General features: G+C 39.4%; 1 protein-coding gene across 9 annotated transcripts in view; it reads right to left on the bottom strand.

The window, feature by feature from the left end:
* Positions 1-13,743, bottom strand: part of FNIP2 (folliculin interacting protein 2) — a gene marked incomplete at its 3' end in the record, with an annotated part of 134,314 nt that overhangs the window by 52,814 nt on the left and 67,757 nt on the right. For 3 of the 9 annotated variants that reach the window (XM_082727780.1, XM_082727781.1, XM_082727787.1), the window contains exons 2-8: positions 13,386-13,512; positions 10,282-10,419; positions 7,928-8,028; positions 7,753-7,824; positions 6,024-6,124; positions 5,755-5,844; positions 4,161-4,232 (exon numbers count right to left, since the gene is read on the bottom strand). In XM_082727780.1, coding sequence (XP_082583906.1) covers positions 4,161-4,232; positions 5,755-5,844; positions 6,024-6,124; positions 7,753-7,824; positions 7,928-8,028; positions 10,282-10,419; positions 13,386-13,512 — 701 coding nt within the window. The remainder of the gene's footprint in view (positions 1-4,160; positions 4,233-5,754; positions 5,845-6,023; positions 6,125-7,752; positions 7,825-7,927; positions 8,029-10,281; positions 10,420-13,385; positions 13,513-13,743) is intronic. The other 6 variants (XM_082727784.1, XM_082727782.1, XM_082727788.1 and 3 more) reach the window with 3 other exon arrangements.

The following is a 13,743-nucleotide window of genomic DNA, read 5'->3' as shown; positions in this document are numbered from 1 at the left end:
GGTGCCATTCAAAATTAGCCTTTCATAACCAGCCTTACCTGCTGACATTCCCAACCCCACGTTCTAGACCTGCCATTGTTCAAACATCCTAACAGTATACTCTCAAGGATCTACACCCTTGCACAAACTATTTTCAGAAATGCTCTTTTCCTAAACTCTGGTACAGCTCTTTTCTACCTTCAAGGTGTCACTCAAGTATTACCTCTTATATGAGGCCATCACCCTGAATTCCCAGGCAAAGTGACTTACTGCTCCTCTTTGTTCCCACAATATCTTATGAGGTGGTACTTATCACACTGGATTTTAACTCTTGGTCTGCACAAACTCCTCCTGAGGTCACGTGCTATACTCTACTCTTCTTCAAAAACATCCAAATTCTGGTAAAGTCTGACAACACAGGGGACTAAAAACTGCTATTCAATAAATAAACAAATATAGCTTAATAACTGGCTAGTTAGGAATCAGTGCTATCCTTCTAACTCTTTCCCTTAATTTCAACTGTATCAAATTGGTCTTACTGTGAAAACCACCAAAATAATTCAGTTTTCTAACAACAGAGTAAACTCCTTTAGGAATTCAAACCCTTATGGCTCTTTGTATTCCCAGAGCATACTCTGCATTGAACAAGTATGCTGCTGAATGTGAAATAAGCTCCTATATCGATTCCCTCCTTTCAGGTTTGCCTGCAGGAGAGGATGCATAAGGAAGGCACTAGTGGGATAGGACAAAGACCCCCAGGTTTCTTTTCGATGGGGAACTGTAAACTCTCTTTTAAAGTTCCTTTTTATCCTGGAACAAGTTTCTCTGTATAGACAATGATTTAAAAACAAACAAACAAAAAAGCTTTTCTCAAGTTTCTTCTCTACGGGACTACTGGGGGAGGGGAAAAAAAGAACCTTAAATTATTCTTCAAACCTGAATTGCAATAATTGGAATTCTGGGCAGAATTCATGAAGCCTTTATATGGTGAAATGGTGTGAACACTAATTTCAGAGATCTACTGGACTGGCACATATAGCTACAAAAACTCCCCCATCTCAAGAGGTGCTGACCTCAGGGCACCTGGGTGGCACATTCAATTAAGCATCTGACTCTTGATTTCAGCTCAGGTCACGATCTCAGGGTGGTGAAATCAATCCCCGCATCAGGCTCTATGATCAGCCCAGAGCCTGTTTAAGACTCTCTCTCCCCAAACCATAAATCTCACAATCTCACAAAACAAACTGAGGGTTGCTGCGGGGAGGGTTGCTGAGGGTTGCTATGGGGTTATAGAAATTGGGGAGGGTGCTATGTGCTATGGTGAGTGCTGTGAAGTGTGTAAACCTGGCAATTCACAAATCTGTACCCCTGGGGATAAAAATATATTATATGTTTATAAATAATTAAAAAAAAAAAACCCTCTCTCCCTTTCCCTCTGCCCCTCTGCTCCATGCTCTCTCTTGCTAAAATAAATAAATAAATAAATAAATAAATAAATAAATCTTCCCCAAAAAGCTGACCTAAGTAACTTTGGAAATGAGTAGACATCTTTAAAACTAAAGGTAAAAGAAAATGAATAACGGCACTATCTCTAGTTAATAAAGTTATTTCCTTCCCGGGTACAGGTTAACAATTCGGACACCACTACACACGTATACTGAAATGTACACAATTAAGTAAGCAGATGGCAGACAGTGAGACCCAGGAGTCTCACTGCTGGAGTATGGAGTTTCACATAACCGAGGGGGGAATGATCCATGAATGAATTCCATCATCCATGGAATGATCCATGTGGTAATAGCTTACAGATAATGGAGATATCAGTATAAACTCATGTTTTAACCCAACATACACATATATAATATTACACCCAGCAATATTATTATTTATGTATAAAGTTAGCATGAGCTCTTTATTTTTTGCTTGTCAACTGACAGGACCTATAAAAAAATGACATTCCAGTAGCAACGAGCATATCTAATGTCTAGATCTTAGAATCAAATATCATTCTCCAATGAAAGAATAGGGTTCCATTCAGCAATGGCTGATTCTATGACTGGTAGGAGATATATAAGACAATATACAAGTCTAGAGTATCTTATAGTGTCAGAAAGTAAGAAGTATTAAAAACACATATACCCATACCATGCCAATAGGGGTATATTAGAGAAACACAGAAGCCAGCAAAATGAGCTCCAGGGCTTCCATGGCCAAAGCTGGAACAGCTTCAGCACTACTGACTGACTGAATCAAAAAATGAACAGATGAGGGGAAAGAGATCAATCTCTCACGCAGAAGAATTCCAAATACTTTATGTAGATACAGATACCGTGCTCCAGGGAAGGTGAACAGAACTCTCCACTCCTTAGGTGTGGACTATACCTAGTGAATTCCTTCCTAAGTTACAGTAAAGGGAAAATAAAGAGTAACTTCACGCGGAGAAACCTGACAAACATATGTGCCCTGGTATGATGTGACGGAAACAGCATTTTATCTCTGGGATCTTTCTTCGGAAAACCATAACCTTAGTAAACATATGAAAAGCATCAAACAAATTTGAATAGGGAGCATTCTATAAAATACCTGGACACTATCCCTCAAAACTGTCAAGGTTATCAAAAATAAAGTCTGAAAAAATTGAGAGGAGCCCTAAGGAGACATGATAACTAAATACAATATCATCCTCGAACAGAAAAAAGACATTAGATTAAAAACTAAGGAAATAAATAAGACTATGGACTTTAGGTAATAATAATACATCAATATTGATTTGTGAACTATAACAAATTCACCATACTAATGTAAGATGCTATTAATAGGGCAAACTGTGTGCAGGTTATATGGGAATTCTCTGTACTCATCCCAGTTTTTCTGTAAATCTAAATCTGTTCTGAAAAATAAAATCGATTTAAAAAAACTTCCCCAACTCTCAACTCTTCAGACACGAAGTTAAAAATTATAGAAAAAAGGAATAAGCATGTTTTTAATTTCTCTACATCTTCTGCTAAGGCAGTTCAAACACCTGGAGTCCCTATTCTGTTTCAGGATGAGGACCTTGGTTCCAGCAATGTAAGGAGGGTATAAGAGATCTAAGAGAATTAACTACAGTAAGAACATAAAGAGGATTTTATCAACAAACTGCTGAACCCCACCACGGGTATAAAGCTCACACTGGTCTTTCCTTCCCACATCTGGTCAGTCCCTAGTTCCTCTCATAGGAAAACATTCAGATCTGGCTGCTCACATGAATGGAAGGCCAGGAAGAAAGGCATCTGAGGCCTGGATCCAGTATGCCAATGTAAGCACTGACCGGCTGGCTTATTCTGTGATGGAGCTGTGTATCACGGGTAAAACCAGCAGGGTACCCTTGGTCTTTAGTGGAAGGCAGAAGTGGCATGTATGACATGTTCATCAGGCAAAACCACAAACACCTCCAAGGCCTCTGGTTCCAGATCACTGGTTCACTACCCGTCTTCTACAGCACAGAATCTACCTCCGATCTAAACCACAAATCAAAAATCATAGCAGAATCATGTACAAAAACAGAAACTGAGAGATCTTAAAAGCAATATTAGAAAAGCTGAAGGCTTGAAGGAATGAGATCAAGGGGTATCCAAAATAAAATCTAGATCATCAGCCTGACTCTAGGACAGGACAGAGGGTGACTGGCAGGCCCCGCCCCAGTCATGGATAGACCGTCCTCTACAGACACCCTTCTTCCTCTGATTTTACATTCAATATCAGCAGGCAAACTCCCAGTAACAATAGCTCAAGGAAGCTTCCCTTTAAAAAGAAATTTCTACATTGGGGAAGTTATGTGCTATGGTAAGTACTGTGAAGTGTGTAAACCTGGTGATTCACAGACCTGTACCCCTGGGGCTAATAATACATTATATGTTAATAAAAAATTAAAAAATTAAAATTGAAAAAAAAAAGAAATTTCTCAAAGTATAAGAGTCTCCTATGAGACTCTTAGAAAAAATTAGTTTAGAAAAAAACAAGTCCATTTTGCACAATCACCCTTAGATGCTGTATATCAAAGTTCACGTGAGAGAACCTTAGAATGTGGAGAGGGAAAAAAAACCTGGAAGATGAGACCTGTCTTCTGTTTCCCACCTACCTCCCCATCATGGACGAGAGCTCACCCTACCAGCTGAACCAATGAAGGGAAGTACAAGTACCTGATCTGGCAATGCCACTGTCCCGGTCTTCATTCTGTCCTCTGCTTGGCATGTCAACCGGAGTGCTATGTGCTGAGATAAAGGCAAAAGGTAAACATGTTACTGAAATGCCCAAAGAACGAGTTGTTCAAAAGCAACTGTAGTCCTTTTTACATTCCAAGGTAGGCTATTGCTACTGATGATCGGCCTACATTTATAGAAAGATTAACCACAAAGCAAAAATTTAATATGTAGAAAACAAGTGAAAAGAAGATAGAGTCAAGTAACTACCTGCTTTTATCCTGTTGTTAACACAAACACTTTTTGGAGTGATGCTTATTTCTAAAACAAACTGCCATAACAAACTATTCGTGCAGTTGACACAATGAACATTCTCAGGTAGATACTTTCAGCCCCTTTCCTCATTATCAGTAATACTTAAATAGCACTGTATTTTCAAAATGCTTTATAATCAGTTTCATTAGAGCCTGTAGGCAACTTGAGGGAACAGAAATTCTTGAATACCATTTTGTAAATTTAAAAAATGTTTCTTTGTTTATAACCCACTCTCCTGGCAGGTATTTAAAAAAAAAACCACATATCCATTTTCAAATACTTCTTCCTCCACTTCTTTTCCATATATTCCCAGCATTACTGTAGTTACTGAGAAAAACTCATATCTGGCATGAATTTTAGAAAACACACTAAAGTACTATAGACTTCAGATTCACCTAAACTGTACAGTGACTGAGCTGCGGGGTAGACGACGTGTTGCTATAGCAAGCTTTACAATGTACAAGAAGCCCAGTGCCCTGCCTGATTATTATACTTGCCAGCTATTTTTGAAGCACGTTTATTTTCACAGTTTTAAAAAGAGCATATAAACACCTTATCCTCACTCTAAGTAGGTGGGACAGTGTCAGTTTCAATGTGCTTACTTAGCATACTTCTGGCTACGAAGAACAGAACGAAGAACACCATTTGCCATAAACGTAACCATTCATGTTAGTAGTGAAGATTCCCCACACTTGTTAATCATGCCAGACTACAGCAGACATTCCATAGCTTTAGCTAGCAAGGTCAGTTAAATCTCAGAATTTACCTACTCAGAGAGACCGAGATGATTATACCTGTAAAGAACCTAGAAACTGTGTTTAAACTGCTTAAGTGCTAGAGAGAGAGAGAGAGAGAGAGAGGAAGAAAAAAGAGAGGTCTTCCATGCTCTTACTAGGGTGACTTTTGAAGAAACTCTGTGCAGGTAAGGATGCAGGTGAACAAATGGGCAAAGGTATACCATGAGAAAGGGAAACAGTTCAGAGCAGCAGAAGAGGCCCAGGAAATCAGAAAATATAATCCTCTTAGAAACACTAAGGGCTCATTTCAGATCAAAATCAGCTTACACCGGGGTATTAGCAAAGACATTTACAAAAGAGGTTCTTCGGTGGAATTTTCAAAACACCATAAACTTGGCTGCATTTGAAACTAATGTCTCAAGAGCCCCTTGGATTTCTAGAGAGGCACCAAATAGGAATTTTTTTTTTTTTTCTAAGAACCTGCACAGGATTTATTATTAATGTGTGTGTGGGTCACACTGTACTCAGCATTCCACACAAACCTGCAAAGAAAGAAGCACTCCGGGTGAGCCGGAGCGGTCCTCCTTCAGCTACGCCCTGCAGCAGTTTGCTGCTGCATGCCTGCAGCAGACCTGGAGACAGAAACACACACAAGAGGGCAAACAGAGTACACACACAAAAATAAACACAGATTAAAGATAATGCAAAAAAAAAAAAAAAACCAGCACAACTAGCTCATAATAAAGCAAAACACACACCCACAATACTGGTAATTCAGAAAGAGAGAGCCCAGTTACGTGGCGGATTTTACCTAGGTTACTCCCAGTACGACAAGGACCCAAATTATTCTGATTTGTGTTCAGTTTTCCCAAATTAGGATCTTGGTGGATATATTCAAAGCTGTCTTGCAAGCTAAATCCGGAGGGGGGAAGGAAGGGAGGGAGAGAGAAAAAAAAAAAATCAAGAGACAAATAAAGCTGTTTTCTAACAAACTTTCAAACACAGACAACTTACCAGCTGCCCAGACTTTTCTTTAAAAATGAATAAAGTCTCACATCTAACAAAGGAAACCAAACTTTAGGGGAATTGCTGGAGGAAAAGACAAGAAAAGCTTTCTGGAGGCAGTCCAAACTATAAAACTAAACAATGCTTTCTTAACCGTTTCACGTGATGTAATGGTGCATGGAACTCTACAAATTTTGCTCTGGTGACTGATAGCTAGGATACTGCTCTTTGCCTCTGAATTGTACTTTGGTAACTGATACCCAAGATGTTGCCATTCATTTCAAGGATAATTTCACATAAACCTTCAAAATAAAATTCATCTTAACTCTTAGTTCTTGTTAACATTTTGTTAACATTCTTGTTAACATCTACAAGCAATTAGGCAACTTTTTTCAGGAGGACGATAGAACAGAAATTAGGATTCCTTAGGAATTTGACTTCACAACATCTAAAAAGTTAGTTATTCATAAACAGAAATGTGAGAGAAGCAGATTTTAATAATTTAATTATTTATTAACCAATAAAATAAATATCAAGACTTTGAGGAAAATACAGCATAGTGAGGCCAAAATCATTTTTACTTAAATTTGAGCTCAATATTCTATTATAGGGAATTAGTGTAATAACTGAAAGAGTCTAAAGAAGAATATCTCACAAGGAAAAAAAAATCAATTCCCATAACTGGCTTAAGTCATGCCAGTCCAATGTTAAATGCTCAAACAAGTTAAATTCAGGGGCGCCTGGGTGGCTCAGTGGGTTAAGCATCTGCCATCGGCTCAGGTCATGATCCCAAAGTCCTGGGATCAAGTCCAGCATCAGGCTCCTTGCTCAGGCTTCTTCTTCTGCCTGCTGCTAGCTCTGCTTGTGCTCTCTCTCTCTGGCAAATGAATACATAAAAGCTTATATAAAAAAAAAAAACTACCAAAGTATAACAAATGTTTTGCTTTATTCAAAAATGAAGCATATGAACTATTTCTGCTTGAAAAGTTTGAAATATATGAACAAATGTACCAGCATGAGAGTTAAGTTAGACACATCAGTATTCTTAGTCTACTCAGAAGTATAAAATTAGAGGAGGAAAAAACTCAGAGGAGTGAAGATCAGAACAGAACATGGCCCAAATAACCATGAATCCCAGAGGCTACACTGATGGCTGAAGAGACCATGAGCACATAAGACCCATCCTATCATACACATGCCTAGGCGTCTGGAAAAACTGATTACATATTTCATTCCTTTAGAAATAAGTTAACAAACTAAGTACCTAACAAGTTTTTTTTTTTTTTTTCAAGATAAAATAATGTTAGAAAATAAACAGGCATTTGTCTTTAAGACCATCTGATAAAGTCAAAGGTCTTTTCATACTCATTATGTACAGGAAAAGGGCCACTTTTAAAATCCCTTTGTTAATGTGGACTCTCCCCACTTATCATTTCAAAAGAACTTATGGTCCTGGAAGAATTACTTTATCCAGAAATAGCCACTTAAAAAAGTGGAGGCAAGGGGGAAAGACAGGTACAAAATCCCACACTTACTTATTTGTACTCCCACAGAAGCTGCCCATTCTAGCAGAGAAAACCTTACTAATCATCAGTTGTGGAGGAGAACTGGAAGAAAACAAAAAAAAGTGAGGGAATGCATTTTTGAATTAAAAAGCCAGTAACACCATTCCATTTCCCACAATTAGTAGAAAAAGACACTTGAACTCACCGGATATAGTGTATCTTTAAAGTGGAGCCTTTGTAACTCATGGCGACTGAGCCAAACATCATTTCCCCTAGCATGTTGACATCAGAAGCTGGTCTGGTGTACTGTCACACATGAAAGAGACCAAAGTTAGTACGTGGCACAATGTGATGTGTAATGCAACAGAAAATAACGTTTATTGATCTATAGGTCCATCTTTAGTGTAGTAGTAACTAAAACTGTTTCTCAAAGCAGAAACTGACCATTTTAATCCATAATGGCTATTGACTATTTTTCCCCAAATTACTACTTATGTTCATGATTTCATCTTTACGTACAATATCTTCATACAGGATCCCAGTGCCTCAGCAGGGGTCATTTTTAACCTTGTTATGAAAAACAAAGATTTTGCATTATCTCTATTTATAAACTATAGAGAGAAAGATTAAGTTCTGGGAAAGAAAAAAAAGAAAAAGAAAACAGGGTAACTCTTATCTTGGTACCAAAATATATCCTGAAAAGAAACACAGTTCAATACTATTCACCTAAATAATTAACAGTGTTGAATGAAAATGCCAGTTGGCACAGGGAGGGTTTTGTGAGGCTCCAAAAGCTAACAGACAGTCTGATACCTTGAAAGTTTTACCAAAAATATTTCAAAAAATATTTTACCCCTCTAGCTTCTGACAAGTCTTTCTTGTCATCCAAAAGGGTGGCCTGAGCTAGCTCTAAATTTGCCTCATCTACTCAAATTATCCTAGGCCTTCCTGTCAAATCCAGTACACTTTCCAGTTTCCTTTCTTAAACATCTCTCACAGTAGCTGATGATTTTATCTACCCCACCTTTTTTGAATCTCTTCTTTCTTAGGTCATCCCTTGAGCAGGGTTTTTTCTCAGAGGGCACTCCTACTCACCGTCTGCACTCTCAACCACTCTTGGAATTTTGGTTATTCTTTACATAGAAATACCTTCCACATCTTTATCTGTAGGCCCAGACCTTTCCCTTAACTCTAGAATCCTATATCCAATGTGAATGCATTCATTCACATATCATAACAATACATTATTACATGTCATATATAAGTCATATGTTACATGCATATTGTCATATACATATAATGATAATGTATAACTACGATAAGCCGCAGGCACCCCAGCACAGCCTGACCAAGACAAAACAAGCATCTCTCTCTGGCCCAGCACACACAGCCCCGGACTCTCTACTAGTACGCTTTCCACCTAAGCAGAAACATGGGAATTGTTCTCAACATTCTCTTCTCAATCTCTTTTTTAAACTACAAATCCACACAAGACACATATACACACAAGTACATGCACACACAAATGCACATATGCACACCTACTTAGACATGTCTGCAGAGAAGGAAAGAAAAACACACATCTACCAGCCTCGTTTAACTAGGCTGCTCTCTGTTTGGTTACAGCTCACGCCAACCTCTTCTCACTCCATCCAGACAGAGACCAACTGTCTTTCACATTTTTTATTAATAACTTCCACCCACCACCTCCATTTTATAATCTGCTTTTTCCTGGGGTACAAGGTCTACATGACAATTGTAATTCTCAACGAACTGAAAATTTCACTGTATACTTTTTAAAACACAAACTGCCTCAAAACCCAGGAGTACTGTGAAATAAGGGCAAACGCATGGCCCAAATCCTGAACATGAAATTCACCAAGTTCTATAGACCAGTGGCTGCTGGCAATTTACCTGGTTTAGCTTTTCCAGCAACATGGAAAATTCCACGAGTCAAAACCAAATCTGATACATCTTCCATCAGTTTACACCCTCCCGCTCTTCAGTATTCACAAAACATTTATTCCCTTATGTCTAGTACGCCAGTATTTTTCAATAACCCTAATCCCTATCCTCTACTTCCTTATGCACACACAACCACACACACGCGCGTGCACTCTACCAGCCCTGTATCTCTCACACTCAAGTTACATCCCAAAATGGTTCTCTTCCTCCTACTATCAAATGCTATTTTCTTAGGATGCCCATATATATTCCCAGAATCCTTGAAATTCTCATAACAAAACTGGAAAATCTGTGCTTCTTAATCAGGTTCTGGCAACAAAGGAAGCAAAACAAAAGGTTTTACCTCGTTAGCAATATTTCATCCTCACTCAGTATGTATTATTCTGGGTCACCTCCACTCAATTATAGTTTTTATCAAGAGACTAAAACCAAAGTGTGAAAACAGCATGGACATGAAACCTCAAAGGGCATGTTTTGAACACTTATGCTCATGTTCCTGGAGAAGCAACCTGAAGCAGGCATTCTTCCCTGTGGAGAAGTTACAGTAAGTGGCCTCAGCCCCAGGGCTATCAGGCACAGCAGGGACAGTTTTACCTGGTACTTTGGGAGCTGCTCCTTGGCGTGCTGTAGCGATCCCCCGGAAGAACTGTGGGATGAGATGCTGCTACTGCCACTGCTGCCGCTGCCCTGACAGCACTTGGCTGACAGTTTAATAGGGACATCCTCTGTTTTCTGGAGTGAGAGACAGGCAAGATAAGATACTGCTAAGTGTATCGGGCTCCCACAGCCTGCGCTTCACTGGGAATTTCTTTGCTAAATCGCTCTGCTATGTTGTGCCTAAGTTGCACTGAAAACCAGAGGCTTTTTCCCCCTGGCTTGCGGAGGACAAAAATGTGGTTCCTGAGAGTCTGTAATATCTGGGAGGGAGGCATGATGAAGAGAGGAAACTGGACAGAAGACGGGGCAGGTGTACTGTGTAGTGTGACTAGTCTCAAGTAATTCAACTGTTATATGTTTCAATTCCTATCTTGAACCAGTCATCTCTGTTCGGGTTATTGAGGATCTGTTAGTACTGTGGAGAGTCATAATCTATAAAATTGACGTGGAGAAAGAAAGTTCTTCAAATTTAAAATGTTACCAGGCAAACAGAACTAAGTAAGAAAGCAAAATTGCTAATTTGGAAAGTCTGAGTTTGTATTTTTAATGACACACCTTCTCTAGCACTGCTTTAAAGGTAACAGGAGAGAAAATCATGAGGTCAAATTTGTGAAAGGTGAACCAAAACTCTGAAACAGGAGCTTCTGTGAATTATACATCATGTGATGGAAAAGTGGCCTCTAAAGGTTAGGGGTAACAAAAGATTATCTACTATATAGTTCCTAAATAGAGTTCACTGCTAATTTTATGACAGTGACATAGGTATAAAGATACACCTTTATTAATTTTTTCCTTCCTCCTACACCAAAATATATTACTCCCTACAGAAGCGTCCTGTGCCATCTATGATAAGTTTTTTCTTTTCTGTTGGAGTCTTACTTGTTTTGTGTGCAGCTTTTGCTTGGAAAAACATGAATGCAACTGCAGCTTATCTAATCTCCAATGTGACAGTCACACTGGTGGTCTAATGCAAATGCCTGCAATCATGTGCTTGATACAGACTCATGACGTTTTGTGCTTGCCAAGGGAGTGGGGGGCTGAAAATGGGAAAAGACTGTAAGGAAAACACAAACTGTGCCAGTCCATAATAGCCACTGTAGCAGTGATGGCACTCAAAATCATACTTGGTTATTCTCAGGTATCGGGCACTCCTTCAACACCCTCTTCAGCTCTAGCTGTTACTTAATACCACTTATACCAGAAACACAGCCCCTCAGACAGCCTAAAGTGACACACCTGCCTCACACACTGTTCGACCCCCCCTGGCTGGGGTACAACATACTAAGCATCTATAATTGGAGAAAATAACTGGTACAGTGAATAGAACACTTTTCTTTTCTTTTCTTTTCTTTTGGACTCTGTAGCCTTGGGCAAGTTACAAAACCTCTCTGGACCTATATGCCTTTTTGATTAAATGAGTACATCCAGGCTCCAGTGTTATCACTGCTCCGATATACCAAAATTCCTATTCATTTTGAAAACCCATGAGAATATTTTCCTTCCACCTGTTACCACCATTAGATGCCATAGTGATGGTGTGCAGGTGTTCCAACTAAACTACCTGTGCAGGGGCACCTGGGTGGCTCAGTGGGTTAAAGCCTCTGCCTTGGCTCAGGTCATGATCCCAGGGTCCCCCACATCAGGCTCTCTGCTCAATGGGGAGCCTGCTTCCTCCTCTCTCTCTCTCTGCCTACTTGTGATCTCTGCCTGTCAAATAAATAAATAAAATCTTTAAATTATATATATATATATATTTAAATATAAATAAATATAATATATAAAATAAAATATTTAAAAAATATATATATATGTATGTGTATGTGTATGTGTGTGTATATATATATATATATTTTTAAAACAAACTACCTGTGCAGGGCTTCAGGGAAACAGGAAACGATGTGGAAAATCAAAGGAAAACCATGGCCTGTCCACCAAAGGGTAAAGTGCTGGCTCACTATAACTTTGATACAAATCTACCATTAAAGCCTACAGGTGAATCACCTGAGAGATCCCTGCCCCTCCCGCACCCCCAACCTAACAAGCCCAACAACTACTGTAATGATTAGCTACCTGGCAGACTTCCACTTTAGAGCACTATGGAATCTACCCAGCTCAACTGCCTTTAACCAAATACGTCCTTCCTGCAGAAATGATCTTTATCAAGAACAGGAAAAGAGCCCCTGGGCCCTGATGAAACAAAGACCGTGAAATAAACTATTCATTTACTTAGCTACACATTCTATGAACTTCCAGAATTTGGTCAGTATGGATAGCAAGGTATTGAACATGAAAAGAATGAAAAGTCTAAAGGCAACAACTTAGAGGTACCGCAGGCTGATGTCCAGAAGACTCAGGACGTCTGGACTCTGTGCCTCACCTGGACACATGACCTTACCTTTCCTGTTCTGGCTACAAGGGATCAAGGGCTCTTATGTCCTCACTTTACCCATCCCAGATCTCCCCACACCCCATCCACCATCACCCCAACCCTGCTCACCACTAAAAATAGGAAATAAATAAAGCTTCCCTGGTCAGATGGGTTTGAGAAGCCCTCCCTTTTGAAGATAAAAGCTTATGTTAGCATACTGAAGAGCCCTATGGTAAGGAAAGCTATTTAATTTTGTTTAACTTCATGCAATGTAATACCTCTTATTATCTATGAGAAATACTAGACAGAATGCTCTATTAACTTCCCTTCAAGCTAACACTTTATGAATTTTCGAGTTCTCAGTTTTCCTATTACACAGCACATGTTTGGCATCCAAATCCTACTGCATTGCAACTTTACCTCTAGTAACATTTATAGTACCCTACTGAGCATCTGTCATAATTCCTTGCTAACAGTCTCACCTGTGTATATTAATAAGAATACAAATGCAGCAGAGCAGGGTGGCGGAGAGCCTTTGTTTATGTTTCTTCTGAACCATTACTGGTACTGTACAATACAGCCCAAAGAGAAGATAATGAATTAATAAATGACTGCTCAGAGAGGTGGTTAACAGCACAGATAAAAAAGATGAAAGCAAATCTGCATTTCATACCTGAGTTGCCACCTCTTCAATCTTGTGAACCGCTTTAGAATCAAACAAGACTTGTCTGCCCCTCCTTTCACAGTCCTGGTAAACTATCAGGCGGATCTCATTCAGGTCAAACTCCGAACATGACCAGCTGTGGATTCAAAAGGGAGAAAGGAGTTATGTTACCCACAACACATGGAATGATCCTGGAGAGTAAGTTTCCCAGCCAATGTGTCTAAGGGCATCAGAGGGCCACAAAGGTGCAGAGATTATAACCCCTTCGCACCTAGGGGGCAGATAGCCTCGCCTGTGACCTCAAAGGGGCCCTACAAATATTGCCAAATAGACATGACAAAGGTTGGGGAGACTGCAGTAAATAATA

Source organism: Mustela nivalis (assembly GCF_964662115.1).
Source record: "Mustela nivalis genome assembly, chromosome: 4".
Classification (NCBI taxonomy): Eukaryota; Metazoa; Chordata; class Mammalia; order Carnivora; family Mustelidae; genus Mustela; species Mustela nivalis.
This window is presented reverse-complemented; position numbering and strand designations above follow the sequence as displayed.